General features: G+C 28.5%; 1 protein-coding gene across 11 annotated transcripts in view; it reads left to right on the forward strand.

Moving 5' to 3' along the window:
* The window catches only part of LOC142318993 (zinc finger protein 341-like), an 82,769-nt gene that overhangs the window by 49,431 nt on the left and 12,366 nt on the right, over positions 1-20,972 (forward strand). For all 11 annotated transcript variants that reach the window (XM_075355767.1, XM_075355759.1, XM_075355757.1 and 8 more), the window contains 6 exons: positions 913-1,068; positions 1,582-1,677; positions 3,702-3,836; positions 4,096-4,286; positions 12,397-12,658; positions 19,784-19,910. In XM_075355767.1, the coding sequence (XP_075211882.1) occupies positions 913-1,068; positions 1,582-1,677; positions 3,702-3,836; positions 4,096-4,286; positions 12,397-12,658; positions 19,784-19,910 (967 nt within the window). The remainder of the gene's footprint in view (positions 1-912; positions 1,069-1,581; positions 1,678-3,701; positions 3,837-4,095; positions 4,287-12,396; positions 12,659-19,783; positions 19,911-20,972) is intronic.

Raw genomic sequence — 20,972 nt, forward strand, 5'->3', positions numbered from 1 at the left:
ATGTCTCTACTTTTTATGAGTAGATAGAGCCTTTTTATTACAATAAATTAAATATAACATAATTTATTTTCTTATATTTTATTTATTTACTTATCAAAAACAAAAATCTAATGCTACTCAACAGCTCTTGATGGATGAAAAATCCCAGTTGAAAAATGCATACCTGATGAGAGAAAAGCTTTCTCCAGATGAAAGACAGAGGTCTGGTTCCCTATGGACAGAGTGGCATTTAAATGTTAAATTAGAACATCGTGCTTAGAATTTATGAAGGTATAAATTCTGTTGAATCACTCGTGTGTACTAATAATAAATTCAGAATTGGTATGTAGAAATGCCTAGTGAAAAAATCCCTTAAATTTAATTTCTGTTACAAACATTTTTTAACTATTTAAAAATTGAAAAATTCAAATTAGAATACTCCTAATCTTTTTTTTTCCATCTTTTTCACTTAATGGATTAGGTCCCTGGTAAAACCTGTTCTGATATCAAAACTTATTTCCATGTTTTCATTGGTAGTCGTCTACTATTCATTCTCAGTTAATTTGCTAACCAACTGTCTTGATAATGAATTCGAATATGAATGTCCTCATTCCAACCTGATGTCTTCTAATCTGCAGTTTATTCTGAATATCCTCATTTCAACTCTGTCCATCCTGGAATACCTTTTAACTGCATTTCTGCAGCTTCTATTTGTTGCCCCTGATTGTCATCATCATTGTTATCTCATTGTCATCATCTTATTCTCTTTGTGGATGAAATTTAAAAAAATTTTCTTTTAAAAGTTTCAGTTTGGAACAGAGTTCAAGTTGATAGGAAGAAATTGTTTTTGAAATTTAATTTTCCCCAGAACATAATATGATAAAGCAATTTTTCTATTTTGCTCTAAAATTTTTATTTATTTTTCTTTTCTAGTTAAAGTGTGTGTACTGTGGAAAATCTTTTTCAAAAAACTTTGACTTACAGCAGCATGTACGCTCACATACTGGAGAACGTCCTTTTCAATGTGTTGTTTGTGGAAGAGCATTTTCTCAAAAATCAAATGTCAAGAAACACATGGCTTCTCATAAGGTATGAAATGATACATCTGTGAGCTTTTCAAATCATTTCTGTTCTAAAAATATTGTGATTTTTTTCTTTTTTTAATTTTATTTTTATTTGGTAAAATCAGGACAAACTTCACAAATATAGCAGTTGTTCAAAGTAAAATAATTTTTTTTTTGTTACTATAAAATAATTTTTTTCTTCTATGTTGATTTTGTCTTTAGTTGTATTTCTTATTTTTTGAAACTGATTTGTTAGTTTGTTACTTCTAAAGGACATGATTTTTTTAATATACTTTTATTAGTTAACATAAGATCATGCATAGTTATAAATTTTTATTTTGTTTGGAATTTATTCTGCATAATGTTCTAATTAAAAAAGTAAAAATTAAAAGTTTCGTCTTTATTTTGTAACATTTTTGTTGGTTTCGATTTAAATTTTTCAAAGAAGCATTTGTCTAAAGGCAGATTTTGTTAAAAGTTTTACTTTACTTAATTTTATTTTTAAATACTTTTTAATTTTTTTCTTATGTTTTTCTAGGTTTGGCCAAAGCGTATTAGAACTCTTTCAACTGATCCAGTTTCCCCTTCACAAAAAATTAGTATTGAGTCTGTTGAGTCACAGAATTCTGAGAGTGTTAGTATAAATTAAAATATTTTAATGAAAATTAAATTTTGATTGTTATTATTAAGGTATAGTAGTATGCAAGTTTTTTTCTGTAATTTGACAGTTATATAGATTATGTTAACAAAAGTATTTTGAAATTGTAAATTTGATTTTAATTTAAATAACACCTGGATTTCCTATGCTCATCTTCTCTAGTAATTAATCCATTGAGCTTATCCAGTAATAAAAGGATGCGTGTGTATGTGGGTGTACAAGTACATGTACAAACTTTAGTTAGATATGACAATAAAAATCAAGGAATAAAATTGAAATTTTTCTTTTCAACGAAGAATACCGTAATCCGCATCCAGTTATCTCGGTTATGAAAAAAAGTTAGAAGGAAGATGTAAGTTACTTTTCAGCCACCTGGTATATATACAGTTTACCAGCTGGCTTTATGGACTTCAGCTGCTGTACAGCAAGATCATTGATTTGTAAAAGGCAGTGGTTTTAAAGTATATTAACATTATGGTGAGATACCAGTGCATCTATATCCCTTTTTATTATCTGTATATCCCTTTTTCTAACTCCCCTACACTATAAATGATAATTTAACATTTAAAAATCAAAACGCACATTCAATTTTCTCCGTTTGTGTCAATGACTTGTTTTTTCTCTATTTGGAAGAAATTAACAACACCCACTTCTTCTAAAATTAAGCTCATTCATTGCTCTGTCAGCCACTAAAATTCATTCTTCCTATCAGTGAGTGATCTTCCATGTTTGAGCAACACATCAGGAATTTTGAATTCTTTCCAGTCATATCTTTAATCTTTGGTATTTCACCATAATGTTACTATACTTTATAAAATTCTGGCAGCTGAAGTCCACTAAAGCCACTGGTAAACTATAGTTATACTGCATGGCTGAAAAGTAACTTATGTCTATCTTCTAACTGTTTTTTTTTTTTTTTTTAATTTAGACAACTGGATGCAGTTTATGGCATTCTTACTTGAAAAGAAGAATGCCACAAACTAATATTATAAATATTCTTACAAGAGGTAAGAAATTAAAAAAAAAATGTAATTTTAATGTTGAAAATTTAATAAATTAATTATTAATTATTTTTTAATTCAAGACTAATTTTAATTAATAGAAGTATTTGAAAAATTTTAATAATTAATTTTTTAATTTTCTCATTAATGAAATGCTATTGTGATGTCCATTTTAGATTAAATAGTCAGAATTAATTGTTTTGATACCATTTTGCTCGTCTCATAAAGACTTAAATCATGTTTCACACGATTGTGTGATACCTTGTTTTAACCTGGCTTACGCCCCTTGAAGGCTGAATATTCTGAATTGGGGCTTACTGAGTTAGCCTCTGTCATCAAAGAAGATTTCCAAAGAGTGAATCGGATTGTCAAATAATAAAAAAATTAAAGGGGGGCATACAACTGTAGTTCTAGCTACCTGAATGGTAGCTTGCTCTTGTTGGCAAGGGCAGAATTTAGTTTTAACTGTGGAAGTTTTCTCATCTCATGCAGCTCTTTAAAATTTATATATCAAATGACCATTTAAAATTTTTGAGTTGCCCTCTCCCCCGCTAAGTTGCGTACCATCCCACTGACAAAAAACATAGAGTAAAATATACATTTATTGAAGTAACCTCGCAGAACAAGGAAGAATGTCATAAACTGCATCCAGTTATCTCAATTATAAAAAAGTTAGGGAAAGGTGTGTAATTTACTTTTCAACCACTGGTGTGTGTGTCCATTTAGAAGATTTATTATCAGTAGATCTACATGTAAGGATTATAAGGATTCTGTTATTTGCTTTATAAAATTGTTAAAAACAAGTAAAATGATTATTTATTGGGAGAATAATGTGCTATTTCATATATAAAGAAATGCAAAAAACTGTTACAGATACAGCATTGTTGGTGTTAGCCCATTATTAAAATGGGCTTGCTGATTTTAATATTATACATAACCAATCCAATCACTGACATGGATAATAATGATAATAATTTATTTTATATTTATTTTTTCCAGAAAGATGAAGATACTGAAAATGGAAAAGCTTCTGAACAAATAGTAGCTAAGTCATATGTATGTCAGTATTGCCCTGCTCTATTCAAAAACTATTTTGAATTGAAAACTCATCGGAAAGTTCATATACATCAGAAAGTAAGAAGAATTTATTTCAGTTTCTGAAATTCTTTGTTGTATTTATTAACCTTGTTTTTGTGATCATTTGTCATTGTTAATAGTTTCATGATATTTACTGGTATATTTTGTTTTGTTGATTCCATTTTATGGATACTGGGCAACCAGTAATCACTTAAACATCACTTATTCATGTGATGTTTAGCTTTTATTTAGTTTTGTTGTTTTCATATGGGATTACTAAAAATAATTTATTGAAATTCAATGTTTATTGTTTTAGGTTTATAGATGTATACAAAAGAACTGTAATGAGACTTTCAGTGATCTAGATGACTTTTTATATCATACTCAGATTCATGAGAATGAAGCACAGTATCATTGTCATGTATGTAATAAAGAATTTACATCGCTTGATGAACTCGGAACTCATCAGTACAGTCACAGTGTACCTACTCATAAGTTTACTCCTAGGTAAGATTTATATTATTTATTAACATTTTACAATTTATTTTAATCGCTCTGTTTTGTATATTTGAATTAATTTAGTGGCTCCTTTCCAAATGATTTTTTAAGTATCCATAATTTTCTTTGTGTTCAGGACATACAAATAACCATTTTAGTAGCTATTTTGCTATCTGCCACTTAAATATTTCATTTCAGATCAAGAATAAAAGATTAGACTTGTAGAATATCATTTGGTTATCCCCTGAAGGAAAAATTTGGGAAAAAGGTCAAGACAGAAGAATGAGAGAATAAAAATTCATGGGGATAAATCAAAGCACTTTCATTTAAAGGGCAATAATCAATGTCACCCGGTATCTACAGTAAAATTTATCCTCATTCAAAGAGTACCACTAATTGTTATTATGTACATTCACTGCATAATTAATAGTAATGCCAAAGAATATGTGATACTTTATTGTGAAATATACACTTTACTATTTCCTTTTATCCATGCAGTGGAATTTGGTGCAGTTCATTCACATTTTCTGCTGCCCATATTTACATAAGTTATAGAATTTATGGTACCTTCCATGTTTGTAAAAAAAAAAAAAATTGTGTTTAAATGGAAACTTTATGTGAGATCTAAGCAAAGACAAAAGCAAGATGTGATTTTCAATGTTTGTTGACCATAATTCCTGGATAGCTTGATTTTTCATGCTTGAAAATTTAAAAGTAGCTAAATTAATAGTTAAATAATTAAAATATAAATCCCACTTACCAACAAATCTTTTTATACATTCTAGCGCTTTTGAAATTCCATCTGCAGGAACTTAGAATTTTTTATATTATTCTTAAAAAAACTAAAACTTTGTCATCATAACTAGAATTGTTATGTAAAGTGTGTAAAATATATAACAGTGGTCTTCATGTGTTTAAAATTTTGTCGACTTAATATCCTGTCATTATGAATGTCTCCACAGTTATGATAAAATGGGAGAGAAACGGTATGGTCAACTCACTCTATAGATATTGTTTAGTACTTGCTTATATAATATATCATTTTCAAATGTTGTTTGTTCATTTATTAATTTATCATTAATAAAATATATATGGTACTTTTCTAAGTTATTGGTAATGTGTATATTATTTAAAAATCAAGAATGTCAGTAAAATTTTCTGGGTTATAATTATGGTTGTTATTTAAAATATGCTTAGTGAAATTATATTTTTCTACTATATTTTGACCTTTTATCATTCCATTGATATATTCTAGTATTCTAATTGAGAATGACCAATTGGTCATGCCAATGTATTTTAATTCACAATCTGTGAATTTTAAGCTATATATGCCTTGTTCACATAAATTATTACCATTTTTTATTTCTTTAGATGGAGATCTGTATTGTTTATATGTTTTATTATTTATTATTAGTTATATATGCAGTTTTTAAACCAAATTATTTAAATATTCTTTTGAAATTTCTATAATTTATGTTATATTTGATTTTAGTATAGGTATTACCGTTATTATTTAATTTTATGTATCTTATGAAAATGTTGTATTTTATTCTATTATATAATTTATCTATTAAATTTTTATTATATCCGTTCATTATGGTGATTTAATTATTATTTATTTTGGTTTTTAATTTTACATCATCATATTTTAATTATTTTAAGGCTTTGTATATCAATGTATTAAATGTGGCCATTTTTTGGTTCCAAGGATGAAAGGATTCATAATGTATTACTGTATTTTGCTTGGTGGGTTTCCTAAAAATGTCAAATTTAGTTGACATGTCTAAAAAATCTATACTATTATTATTTTCTTGAGTTAAGGTTAACTTTTTATATTATTATTTAAAGAATTCATTTCATTTAATATTTTACTTTCATCATTGCATTGTTGGATGTATATAATTAAAATTTCGTCAGCGTATCTTTTATATAGTAAAATTTGATATTTATTAATAATGCTATGTAAATTATTATTTTCTAGGTCATTTATAAATATATTGGCCAATATTGCTGAAAGTGGAGAACCCATGGTGAGAACCTTTTCTTGTATATAATACTTATTAAATTCAAAATAGTTACTTTTGATGCATAAATTTAATAAGTTTACTGTTTCATGTATTTTAAATCTGTTAATGTATTTTTAATTATATGTCTGGTTCTTACATTATCAATGCTGGTATACGTATCCTTTATATCCAAAGATATTAATTTAGTTGTACTTTTTATATCTATTTTATTAATTATTTCTATTAATTCGTACCCATTCTTTAAAATATATTTATTATTGAATCTAATATGTTCTTTAAGAATTTTGGCTAAAGTTTTACTTAGTAAATAAGTGGGAGAATTAACCCAGCGTCATTGAGGTTGGGTCAAAATGACCCAGTGTGTTTAAAAATGCAAATTTTTTTACGTATGCGCGCGATATTGCCATTCTTTTCAGTAGCTGGAGCCAACACCGTGTTCTAAACGTGTTTGAAAAGAAATCAGTTGAGCGGTGACCGCGGTGGGAGCTAAATGCGAGCTTTTCTCAAAAAGGTAAATATGACCCATCCTCACAATTAACGTAACAATTTCGCGCCTTATTTAAGTTTAATTTTTTATTACTGAATTGTTTTTTGGTGTTTATTTAAGGTTTTTCTTATGTTTTTATGTTCATATTTTTATTTTACTATTTTTTCCTTTTTTGAATGTAGTTAGAAACATGGATAGAGAGAACCAAAGAATTTTGTCAATTCTGAGGAATCTGATTCAGAAGAAGACTTGTCTGATAATGATAATGTGGATGAAGAGAATCACATGAGTGTTTGTAGCCAGCCAAGCGATACAAAACAGGAGTGTTCAGACAGTGATGACAATATGTCCCGCTACATGAAATTAAAACGTAGTTGCAATCCAGCGCAAATCGTTCAATGCTGCCACAGCAGGAGCGTCCTGTTTCTTCAGAATTATCTTCACGACATGAGATACGTCCACGCTATATTGGTAAAGATGGAACAGTTTGGTTGAAAACACCTTTTAGACGGAATGTAAAAACTAGAGCAAACAATATAATCACACAATTGCCAGGTGTGTCACAAAAGTCCAAATCTGCTACTTCTGAGTTAGAATGCTGGAATTTGTTTTTCAGTAATGATATGTTACAAAACGTTTTGACGTACACAAATGCACGCATTGAACGTAAAATGGCTTCGTACCCAGATTTGTCGAAGCACACTTATTTGAAGGTATGTAGCATGGCAGAACTCAAAGCTTTTATTGGCCTGTTATATACTGCCGGCTTAATTCGTTCAGGAAGATAGAATTTGAGTGACCTATGGGCGTCTGATGGCACAGGAGTCTAAATATTTAGACTTGTGATGTCTGAACAATGTTTTCATTTTATACAAAGCTGCCTGTGCCTTGATGAGGAGACTTCCCGTGAAGAAAGGAAGAAAATTGACAACTTGGTACTGATCAGAGAACTATTCGAAAAATGTTATTAAAATTGCAAAACTGCATACATCCCCAGCGATTGTCTGATAAAATGCTAATAGCTTTTCGAGGCCGGTGCCAATACATACCATAAAAACCTGCAAAGTATGACATCAAGATAATAGCTTTGGTGGATGCTAAAAATGACTACATTTTGAATCTTGAAATATGTCCTGGAAAACAACCCCCTGGTCCATTTGCTGCAAGTAATAAACCATACGATATTGTGAATCGCATTATGCTACCCATTTCAAAATCAAACCGCAATATAACATTTGCTAATTGGTTCACCAGTTACGAACTAGTCCAGCATCTGCTCAAAGAACACAGGCTAACGTCAGTTGGAACCTTGCGTAAAAACAAAAGACAAATCTCTCCTGAATTACTAAAACTCGTAATACTGAAGTGTTTTCATCCCAATTTGGCTTTCAAGAAGATATTACTCTCATTTCTCTTATCCCTAACAAAAATAAGATGGTTTTGCTGACGTCGAATTTGCACCGTGATGATCAGATTGACGATTCAACTGGAGAAAAACGAAAACCTGAAATTAACACCTACCATAACTCAACCAAATGTGGGGTGGACGTTGCTGATGAACTTAGCGCTACATATGACGTGAGCCATAATTCAAAGAGATTTCTGGCATTAACGGTTTTATAATACACCGGATAAACAATAATAAGCCAATAGAAAAACGACATCATTTTTTGAAAAGCTTAAGTCTTGTGCTTGTCAGCGATTGTTTGAAAAACTGCCAGAATTTGAATCGCTTGCCACGAGAAATGCGTAAGAGAATCAGAGAGTTTACTGGTGCATCACCTGAAGAGCCTCCTGCTAAAATACCTAATGCCCACAAAAAAAGCCAAGTATGCCCTGTACAAAGAGATCGTAAAATGAAACACATATGTCGAGGTTGTGACAAATATATTTGCCCTGAGCATATCATACCTTTCTGCAGTAATTGTGTAAACAATGAGGATTCGAATTAGTTTCGTTAAATTTTTTTCCAAAGATATAGTTAGGTATAATTTAAGTGCTATACGTGACTGAAAAGACTATATTTTAGAGTAGTAAAGCGATGAAACTCTAAGGGATCTCAGTTTTGGTAATTTTGTGTGAATTTAAGTAAAAATTTAAATACTTTGAATAAATGTTCTGTAATTAATATTTTTTTCTTTTATTCCTAAGACCAGAGTGTAAATATGCATTATAATGACAAAGATTATGAGAATATATTCAATAAAACATGAAAATGTCGTACATCACATACACGGGTTATATTGACCCACCTCAACATCCGTGTAACAATTTTGTACCATAATGACGCCGGGTTAATATAATTTATTAAAGGTCTCACTGGCATATCTATTTTATGTATTTTAGGAAAGGCTCTTAGAAAGTAGAGGAAAGGAGGGCTTAGTAAGGCTCTTAGGAAAGTAGGGACTTTTGCATTGGCTAATTTGAAATTTTGTTTGATATATTCATCTTTGTAAATTTGTTTACTATTTTTAATGTTGTGAATAATATCTTTTTTAAATTTACATGTAGGGTCTTTGATTTCTCTGAATTTATTGTCTATTATAAATGTATTGGTTTTTTTCAATGTATATATCATTGTTTATCTAAAACAATAAAAAATGGTAATAATTTAGGTGGACAAGGCATATATATAGCTTGCAGATGTGCAGATTGTTAATTAAAATACATTGACAAGACCAATCGGCCATTCTCCATTAGAATACGAGAACATATCAACGGTATAAAAAAAGATCAAACAGAAAAATCTAATTTCGGTAAGCATATTATAAATAACAACCATAATTATAACCCAGAAAATTTTATTGACATTTTTGATTTTTCAAATAATATACACATTACCAATAACTTAGAAAAGTACCATATAATCTTAATAATAATAGTAAATTAATAAATGAATAAATAACATTTGAAAATGATATATTATATAAGCAAGTACTAAACAATAACTATAGAGTGAGTTGACCTCCCATTTTATCATAACGGCGGAGACATTCATAATGACAGGATGTAAGTCGACACAATTTTAAACACACGATGACCACTGTTATATATTTTACACACTTTACATCACAATTCTACATATGATGACAAAGTTTTAGTTATTTTAAAAATAATATAAAAAATTTTAAGTTCCTGAAGATGGAATTTGTTTCCAAAAGCGCTAGAACACATAAAAAGATTTGTTGGTAAGTGGGTTTTATATTTTTATTATTTATTTTATAATTATACCAACAGGCCATGTTTGATAAAATTATTATAAAATAATACTTGCTGATGACAGTAAATAATTTTTAACATAGTAATAATTTTTAAATTGGATAAGATTGTTATTGTTTTAAAAAATGTGACTTCTCTGTGTCTCTTCTTGTCTTTATATCCTCTAGTTTATGAAAATATTTGAATAGCTCAAGTGATATTGAATAGTTACTAAACTAGTTAGTTAATATTTTACAAGTATGATCTTCCTTCTTACAGGAAGATGTGATGAAGGTTCTTATTTAAGAATCAAATTGTTCCAGATTGTTTTTAATAGATGATTTTAACAAAAGTGTTTAGTTTTACACTGCTAATGAGGTGAATTGCATCTTGTACATAAATATATGATGCATTTTTTAGGTTAATGATTAATAATGTTACTTATTTATTTGCTTTAAAAATTTCTGTAGAAAACTTTAAAAACATTCAAAGAAATTAAAAGAAAAGTAAAACTTCTGTATATATAAGGTTATGTCCCCTGAGGTAGGTTCCTTGCATCATATCCTCCTCTATTCTCTTCTAGTTGTATCTAAATTTTTGAGTTATTGATGACTACCATTTCCTATTACATTGCCTGAAATTTTTATTATTTTCCAGTCTCTTTTCTTTGCACCATTTATTGATTATTCTAACACTGCTTTGAAATGAATAAAATTTTGTTAGCTAATTACAAACTTAATATCATAAGAAATAATAAGTAAATTAGTTAGTTAACCATTATAAATAATTCAATGAAAAATTCAATAAGTAATTGAGATATTTACAATTAATATGATGTGTAAAGAAACTGATAAAAAATTTATCCTTAATTTATGGTGGAAGGGTTAATAGTGTAATGGATATCAAGGTTGAATTTCATTGTACTATTTATTTTTAAATTGCCTTAACTGTATATTCCTTTAAATACTTTACTTGATGGGAACAATTTTAAGGAGAGCAGATGCAATTGAAGTTTGATAGTTTACATTTATATTTATATGAATTAACTCATGTCCAAAAAAAAATTCTAAATATAAAAAAACTCATATTTTTTGTGTCACAGCTGCACTTAAAACACAATACTGAGACTACTCATTTTCCTTTATTTCAACTACACCGTAGTGATAGAAACACTTGTAAGTATAATATAGCAAAAATACCAGGTGCAAATTATTTTTATAAAAAACCAATACCACCTGCCATTGCTGAAGTTGTTTAAAGATAAAGCCTGCGTTTAAAGATTTGGCAGATCCTTTGTTATTACTAAATGTTTGCACAGTATGACACAAAACCCCAAATTTTTTAACAATATCAATTTGAGTAAGGCCCCAAAAAAGTGTCTGGTAGTTTAGAAACTCTTAGGTTAGGTGTGTGTAACTGTGTTGTTACTTTTAATGAGGGTGCTGTTGGAAGATGTAACGATTTAAAATTTTTTGGTATTGAATTGGGGATGAATACTTTGATCAGTTTAGTCTACATTGATGAAATTAGAGTAAAAAAAGCTGAACATTAAGCTACATTCATTTATAAAAAAGTCAATAGGAAATTAAACAAGAGAAGGGGTGCTGAAAATGAGGAAAATCCAGATAACCAGATTTAGTCATATGATGCAGGGATGCACCAGAACAAGGTGCTTTTAATGTACATTTTCTATAAATTAGATTTTTTTTTTTAACTTTATGTTCCCTTTTCATGAGAACCAACTTTGAGAAATGACATTTTCGAGGATCTATATAGTGTATTAGTACAGCTGTTGACAGTTTTTTGGACATGTAATACTTTTCAGTCTTAAGATAATGAGGCTAACAATTTAAAAAAAAAAATTGATTAAAATGGTATTATATAAAAAACATTTTTAGAAAATTTAGATTGTATTTAGTTGCATGAAAAAACTGTTAGCAGGTGTAATGAAGTTGTACTTAAATGTGTGCAAAATTTCAAAGTGTAGTGTTTCTACAAGGTGAGAAAAAGGAACTTGAAATTGACAAATTTAACATTATTAAGATACAAGGTGCCTGCTCCCCTTAATAGTACAAAAACCGTTTAAATTTTTTATGGTGATACTGATTTGTCATTCCTTTTTTAGTTTGATTTTGTAGCATTCTTAGAGCTGATTTGATTTGTTAAGTGAATTTGTTCCAGCTAAGAAGCTTAGAAACTCATTTGCATAATTCAAATCCCTCATAATGGCTAATCAGTAATCTAATTTCATTCATAATAAGTAAAATCATATTGAAAATAGATGAAATCTGATGACAGTAAAAACTGTTATTACGGACTATTTTTTATTAGACTACTGTTTTGTAATAATTAAATTATATTGAACAAATTAGGTTACTTATGGTTAATTAATTGATTAATTGTTTAGGATTGTTTCTTGTAAAAAGTGCAAGAGTAAATTTGCTAATTTGGAAGGATTAGAAAGACATATGGTTCAGGACAGTCATACTTATCCTTGTCCACAGTGCAATAAGGTATTTGCTTGTGAACGATTTCTTCGAAGACATCTTACCACACATTCCACTACACTTCCTTATGTTTGTCAACATTGTAGTAAAGCTTTCAAAACTGAACAGTATCTCAACATGCATTTAATCATCCATTCAAATGAAAAACCATTTACTTGTCAGGTTTGCTATTTATAATTATTAGATATTATAGAATAAATAGTTTCTGTTAATTAAAAAAAAATATTATTATTTTAATTTATCTATTATTTAATTTTTGTATATTTTGCAGCATTTTAATTGAAGATATTGTTATATTTTATTTATTAGGTAATTGAATTATTAATTTTTAATATTTTTGATATTTTGTAAGGAAACAAAAATGATATGTAAAGAAATATATTTCATTCAATTATTAAAAGTGGGTTGTAATTATAATGGTTTTATAAGGAAGTAGAACAGTTTTATTGCATGCTGCGAGAATATTTGGGTATGCATGGTTTGATATTTCAGTTGTGGTTATTCTGATAAAACTTAAATTAGAAATTTTGTTGTAAATTTTGATAGGGAAATATACTAAATCCTTATTTTATTGCCCTTGAATCATAGAAATGATAAAATAAAAAGAAAATAATAGATTTTGGAATTGCATGTAGATAACGTTCTAGTTATAAAACAGTTAACAAGAATACAAATATTAATAATGTAACCAAATAATTATAATCTTGCTGAAAACATATAAATATCATGTACTTTTATTTCAGTGCAGAAGGAAGTCATTAGGTTACATGTTTCTTTTTTTTTACTGGAAAGAAATCAAGTGCAAAAGTTTACTAAAGTTTGGAAAATGAAAATAATAAAACATATTATGTAAATAATGAAAACATATTAAATAAAACATATGAAACAAAAAAATAAAATAACAAAATGAAAACTTTATTCAAAAATGAATTAATGGTTCTCATATCATTATTTTGATTATTTTGTTTTGCAAAAACAATTTTTATAATTCTTTTTAATAGAAAGTTGGTGAATTCATAATATTAATTTCACCAAATCTGCTTCTTTTGTTTAATATGCGATTGCATATTAAACAAAAAGAAGTAGATAGAATAGAGGAAGTGGGTTCACTTCCTCTATTTCCCAATATATTTTAACTGCTAAACTCGCATTCTTCAAGATTAAAAACAAAAATTTTAATTATATATTTCTTCCATCATTCCCTATACATGTTTCATTACACAAATTATTAGATTTTACAGAAATATTTTAATGTAATGTCACTTAACTGGGTGAATCAAACTAGAAAAGTGATTTAAAAATTAAATTAAAAAACAAAAAAAAAAAAAGACAAGTGAGAAATCATGGAAGCTTATGAATTATATATTTTAATTTATTTATTTTGATAGAGATGTGAACTTAATACAGAAGTTTTTATAACTAATGCAATTTGCTTTTTAATTTATATGATATGTTTTAGTGAAATTTAAGTTCATGTTTTAATTATTAAAAATTAAATTAAAGGATATTATAGGATAGATAATAAAGGTAAAATATAGGATAATTACTAATGAAATATACACTTTTGATAGCTTATACAAAATTAAACTAGTATATGTGAATACAGTAATTGATATGGTTTTACAGTTTTATTTTTTTAAAGTTTAATATTGGTATATCTGCTCTGCTGCTAATGTCACTGATTGATGTGTCATGTTACCAGTTTGGCAAGATGGCTGCTACTGCAGTAGAAAAAGCTTTTTGAGTGCTTGAATTAGCGAAAGAAGACTCTGTTACTGTTGTGCAACAACGTTTCAGATCAAGATATGGTAAATCACCACCAAGAAAATAAGTACGACTGGAATAAACACTTTCAAAACGTAGTGTCTGTTTAAAAAGAAAACTGCTGGAAGACCTCCTGTTTCAGAAGAACAAATCAATCGTTTTTGTGATGTGAGTCAATATAGCCCATCCAATCAACTTGATCAGTGAGTTTAGAACTGCAAATTTCTCAATTGACTGTGTGGAAAATTCTGTGAAGATGTTTGAAATGCATTATAAATTATGGTTAGTACAAACTTTAAATGTTGACGATGACGTTTTATTTGAAAATTTTTATGTGAAGTTTGCAGAAACATGTTGAAAATGATGATGGCTTTTTCATCGCCTAATTTTCAGTGATGAATGTACGTTTCACATTAATGGAAAAGTTAATAGAAGTATCTGAAAAACATGGAATACAGAAAACCCAAGAGAAAGTTTACAACATGCAGTTCCCTTAAAGTGAATGTGTTTTGCACTGTATCCTTGTGAAAGGTTGTATGGGCTGTTCTTTTTTCTAGAGACAGTAACCAGAGTAATTTATCCTGACAAGTTAAGTGACTGACTAATGTCTCAACTCAAGGAAGATATTGCAACTTTTTTTTTGTACAAGATGGAGCTCTGCCACACTGACACTAACAGGTCAGAAATTATCTAGATGAAACGCCTTCCCAGATAATGGATCAGCCGTGGAAGTGAGGAAAACATGATATTTAAGCGTTGGCCACCGCGTAGTTCAGACTTAACGCCTTACGACTACTTGTTGTGGGTTTTGTATTAAACAGAGTTTTTGTACTGCCCCTTCCTGTTGATATTGTTGACTTAAAATAATGCATCACAAATGCTGTTGCTACCATTAATCACATACACTTGTACGTGTTCAAAGTCGATTACTGTGTTGATATCTACCGTGTTACAAACAGTGCACACATTGAATATTTATAAATAAAAACTTAGATTCTTCTATATAATCATGTAAGTATCTCAACTCATAAAAAATAAATTGTTAATAAGCTATGACAAGTGTATATTTAATTTGTAATCACCTGGACATATTGAGTTAAAATATCTGGAATTAATTGAGCTAAATGATACCATTTTGTCATTTTTATACGGTTAATTAATTTCAGGCAGATTTAATAAATGTTCTAATTTAATGATGGATATCCATTTCATAGTTATGTAGTGGATACTTTACTAACAAAAATATCCATTAAAAAAATATTTTTAATGGATATCTTGGTATGTGAACTAGCACCATCTTAATGCTACATAGTTTGCAATTTTTAAGCACATAGATTGTCATTCTCTTTTTTAATCATTATTCAATGTTCAAAGTTGTTTTGGACATATCAGTATACTACTAATTTGTGACTGTTACATAGTCCACTAAGTAATTACCAATCACACAATCACAAACAGATAACTTTATTCAATGCACTAATTGTTCACAAGATATGGTTCAGAACAACTACCATCTACAGTCTACAGGTTTGCTTGTTAACTTAAGCTTTTAGTTTTCATCATTAAATTACAAAATACTTCAGGGTTTTCATATTACATGTAATAGATTTTTTTCATTTAGTTGAGTTTTCTGACCAATTTCAGTTTTGAATGGATAAAAAAAATTTTAATGGATTTTGTCGTAACATTTGATCTGTCAAGTTTAATTAGTTATTATTAGTAATTGTAGCTGTATTGTTTATTAAAGGATCTGTAGAAAGAATCACTTGTTTTTCTCCAATCAGCATTTTCAGAAGTTGGCGACAGGCCAACAAACAAAAGTATGCACTTCCTGGTCATTTGAAATGATTTTTAATGTCTAAAGTAATAATTTGCAAAATTCATCTGTCGTGGCATGTTAAATTTTGTATAAATGTTCTGTAAATGTTATAACAGCAAACACAAATTTGCACTTATCATTTCTCCATGACCACTTAAACAAATTAAGAGAATGTAGTGTAGAAAACTTTCCTTTCTTTTTCCTGTTTAACCTCCAGTAATTACAGTGGAGTGTAGTCTCCATTCCTGAGATGTGTGGTTAATTGAAACCCAACCACCAAAGAACCAATATCCACGATCTAATATTCAAATCCGTGTAAAAATGATTTTAAACTGACTTTACTAGGACTTGAACACAGTGTAGAAGACTTGTATCTCATTTCCCCCACTTCCATTACTCGTTTTCATACATTAAGTCACATTATTTTCGTGCTGAGCCTGTTATTAATTAATCTTCTTGCACCAGAAATCTTTGGTATTTATAGTTTGCTATTCTAACATGTTAGTAATTTATTCTTATCTTACCCCACAGTAAGTTGTCTGTCTATGATTGTAACCTGTCATTCTTATATATATTTCCATATTGCTTTGAAACCACACCATGAAATACTTTACCCTTTATCTACTATATTCATGCATATTTATTAATTCAAGAGTTTACCATTTTAAAGAGACACTATTACCATTTCTTATATGTATTATAATAGTTTCCTTTTATCATCCCTACATTGACAATTTTCTCCAATTCTTTTTTTTTTAATAAATTACTATGTTCTAGCCTCTACTGTTTGATTCTTTAAAATAATTTTCTACATAATATATCACAATAGATAAGTAATATTATTAAAAAAAGTATGGGAATTTATAAATTATAAACACTGAAATTTTCTATTAAAAAAAAAAAAAAAATCAGAATGTTTCCTTTCATCATTAACATTTTTTTCAAATTTTATAAGATTTATTTACATTAAAAAAAGAAAAATAATTAAACAAAAAATATAATAATGATAAAATATGATAAAAACTATTGATCAACAACAGACGAATTAGATTTACAACACTTATCAGTCTTACAAAAATAATAAAAAATATTAAAAACAAAAATAATATTATAACAACTTTGTTTTATTTGTCTTTTATGATCGAGTTAGTTTATTTACATTTACAATGTGATAAAGGTGTGAAGAGAAAGAATTAAAATAATTTGCTCCTATAAGTCCCAAAAATTATTAATGCAATCTGTTCCCAGAGAGAAATCAAGGAAAAGAATTGTGTTGATTATATTTCTGGTATTCTGAATAAAAAAGGGACAACATTGCAAGAGGAAAAAAAATTTGAAATTTAAAAGAATTTTAAGAAATGGCTGGAAGAATACCTAATGCTTTATGGGAGAAGAAAAAATAAAGGAATGAAGATGTGCATACGTGTGCTGTAAAGGAACTCTATTCAGAACTGTAGCTGTCAGAATATTGTACGATGGATCAATAAGTAGTATCTGTGTTAGGAATGAAAATGCAAGTTTTCTAGAAAGTTTTTTTTTATTTTTCATCATAATCTCTTTTTAGAAGGATACACTTTTCCCAACGTCCTTGCCGTTTTTTTAAACCCTCTAAAAAATATGATTTATCAAACTCTTCAAAATAAGGCTTCTGTCTCGACAATGACTTCTTTGTTTGAGCTGAATTTTTTTCCCCGTGAGCCATGTTTTCATGTTGGGAAACAGAAAAATTTGCTGGGAGCCAGATCGGGCAAGTACAGTGGATGCGGCAGCAATTCATGCAATTTGGCTGTGAAAATTCCAGATGAGTGAGATGGTGCGTTGTGACAAATCAACACTTTTTTCTTTGCCAAGTCTGTTTAATTTCTTGAAGAATCAATCCAGTAATTTACTGTAGTACTGCCCCATGATTGCGCTTCCTTTTTACAGAAAGTCTATGAGGATTATTCCCTTCATATCCCAAAAAATTGTAGCCATGATCTTTCTGGCCGGCAGGACTGTCGTGGCCTGCTTTGAAGCAGATTCACGTTGAAAAACCTGTTGTTTTGATTGTCATTTGGTCTCTAGCATTTAGTAATGGATCCAGGTTTCATCAACAGTGATGACTGACTTGTAAAAACTTCTGCAAATATTGCTTAAAGTGTTCCAAACACTGCTTTGGAGTTGATGACCGCATCCGCTTGTCCGAAGTGAGCAATCGCAGCACCCGTCGAGCCGACAGCTTTCTCATTGTTCACTTATTACATAAAATGCTTTTTATCGTTCTGTACGACACATCTACGGCTTCTGCTACTTCGCGCATTTTGTGAAAAATCATCAGCAACACCATCTGTCTGAAACACGTTTACTTATTGATCTACCCTCATATATGGAAAAGTATAAGAGTCTATAACAGTGACTTCTCTAGTAATATGAACAACTAAAGGTTAAAATATTATGATATAGCTAAAGATGTCTCTCCAAATACTGCGGATTAGCTTTTTTTATACTTATATTTGCTGGTTTTAAGTGCAGGATGTTCCATGAGGAAATAGAAATATAGTCTGTTGCAAAAATTATAGCATCCAAAAAAAAAAAAATAAAGGCATTCATATACACATAGATCTGAAAACATTTCATTGTTGAGTTATGGTTGAAATTTCTCCCTGATTTCTGCTTATTGTATAAAATGTTGCTAAACTAAAATAATTCTTGGAAAACAAATTATGGGCCAAAGTAATGGTTTTTTTAGCTATCTGACCAGAAATATTAGTAAAGATAATTATCTGTACTAATACAGTAGTTAAGTTAAAATGTATTGAATTGATTTATTCAGCCATTTTTTGTTGTATAATTAAGATTTCATATTACAAATGTTACTAATGGTAAATTTCTTTTAATGAATTAAAATGTAATGTATAAATAAAAGAATCTATTTTTAATAAAAAGAAAACAATTAATTTTACTTTCTTTAAATACTTAATTGGAATTGCTGAATATAATTATCATGTCTGACTTGTTTTTTATGGTTTATTTTGTCATCTATTCTAAAGATTTTAATAAATTTTTACAAAAAATAATGCTAATTTTGAATTAATATTAACAAATTTTTTAACTGTATTCCTGAAATATCTTATATTTTCTTATGGGACAGCTGTCTGTTTTTTCATTTGTTAACTGATTACAGAAAAGAAAAACTTTTTTTTTATAAATATGCTAGAATTGAGAAAAATGTTTTTCTTTGAAATGAAGCAAATTGCTGCTGTCAAAGAACATTTTAAGGAGGCTGTTAAAAATTGCCTAAATTGTTATTAATAATGGTTGGTTATTAATAATCATAGGTTGTCTAAATTGTTCATTATTGAAGTTACAATAAATTCTAACATTGTAATATTGTGGTTAATAAACATTTGGATGAGTGAATCTTCATTGAATATTTGTATGCTAGTTAAAATTTGATTATTTAACTATTAAATCACTTAAATTGGAGGTGTAAATCATTGTGTATTAGGTAGACAGTAGTTTTATTTTTATTATGACTTAAACTCTTAGCTTAAAACTGTTTTAGTAAATAATTAAGGTCAGTGATTTCCTGAATTATGGTATTAAAATGTCAAATATTATGGTCTTTGTTATAAGTAAAAAAATAATTTTTCACTGTTAAAATGTTAGTTGTAAAGGTGATTCATATTTTTGGTTGTTAAAATTATAATTGTTTTATTTTCTAGCATTGTACAGCAGCTTTTAATCGAAGAGACAAACTAGCACGTCATAATCTAATTCATGAAAATTTGAGAAAGTACAAATGTCCGTTTAGTAAACATCTTGGATGTACAAAAGCATTTAATAGAAAAGGTAAATTTAACAATGTGATTATTTAAATTACATACTTAAGTATCAACATAAGAACCAAGCTATTTAAATTTTGTCTTATGAAACTGTGCAGCAGTTTAATAAATATGAATTCAGCATGTATAAATAATATTTCAATAGTTTAGGATGAGTCAATCTGTCACTCCCGTGTGGAAGTGCAATTATTGCTTTATGTGTATAATGTAATGTAAGCAGGTCACTTGTCTGGCCCCATGTCATGCTGATGATTAAAAATGTTTATTTTTTTTATTGATGTTTAATTACGATATCATTTTTTTAAGAAAATATTTCAGTCGTATGTTATCTATTACTCTGCACAGTACAATATAGTTTTATAGTTCATTTTTATAAGTTTTATTCAGTGTCATTTTCATTAGTTTTAATTTATCCTGAGTTTTTGTGCCAATCAGGTTTAACAATGATTGATTCTGTAGTAAAACATAAACTAGGAAAACCTTTAAATAGCTCTGAAAAAATAATCAGCAATGTATATAAAACCTTAAAACAAGATAACCCCAAAACTGAAATCAGAAAGCAAGTAGTGAATAAGGTGTTCCAAAAAGAACAATTTTTAATATAATAAAGAAATAAAAAATGGAAAAGTTGGATGATTTTACTAAATCCACTATCAGAAAAAAAGTTCATTCGTTTAATTTCAATGAAGCTTCCTAACTTGAAGAAAGTATTAAATGTCGAGAATACCAATCCTGAACTGCTGAATTTTTCTAGAAGTACATAATACTGTGTTTTAAAACCAGTGAATTTTTATTTCATGTCCAGAAAAAATAATTATTGATTGAAAATGAAAATTTTCTTTTTCCAACAAGATGGAGCACTGCCACATTGGGATATTAGTATGAGAATCCCTCAACAACACATTCCCAAATCACTGGATTGGATATGATGGACCGATCGCTTGGTCACCTCGATCACCGGATACAACTCCATGTGATTCTTTTTCTATGGGGTTTCACAAGGATAATGTACACAAAACTCATGTAGTGAATATTTTTTTTTTCTGAATTTTTATGGGCATCGACTGCT

Source organism: Lycorma delicatula, chromosome 2 (assembly GCF_047948215.1).
Source record: "Lycorma delicatula isolate Av1 chromosome 2, ASM4794821v1, whole genome shotgun sequence".
Classification (NCBI taxonomy): domain Eukaryota; kingdom Metazoa; phylum Arthropoda; class Insecta; order Hemiptera; family Fulgoridae; genus Lycorma; species Lycorma delicatula.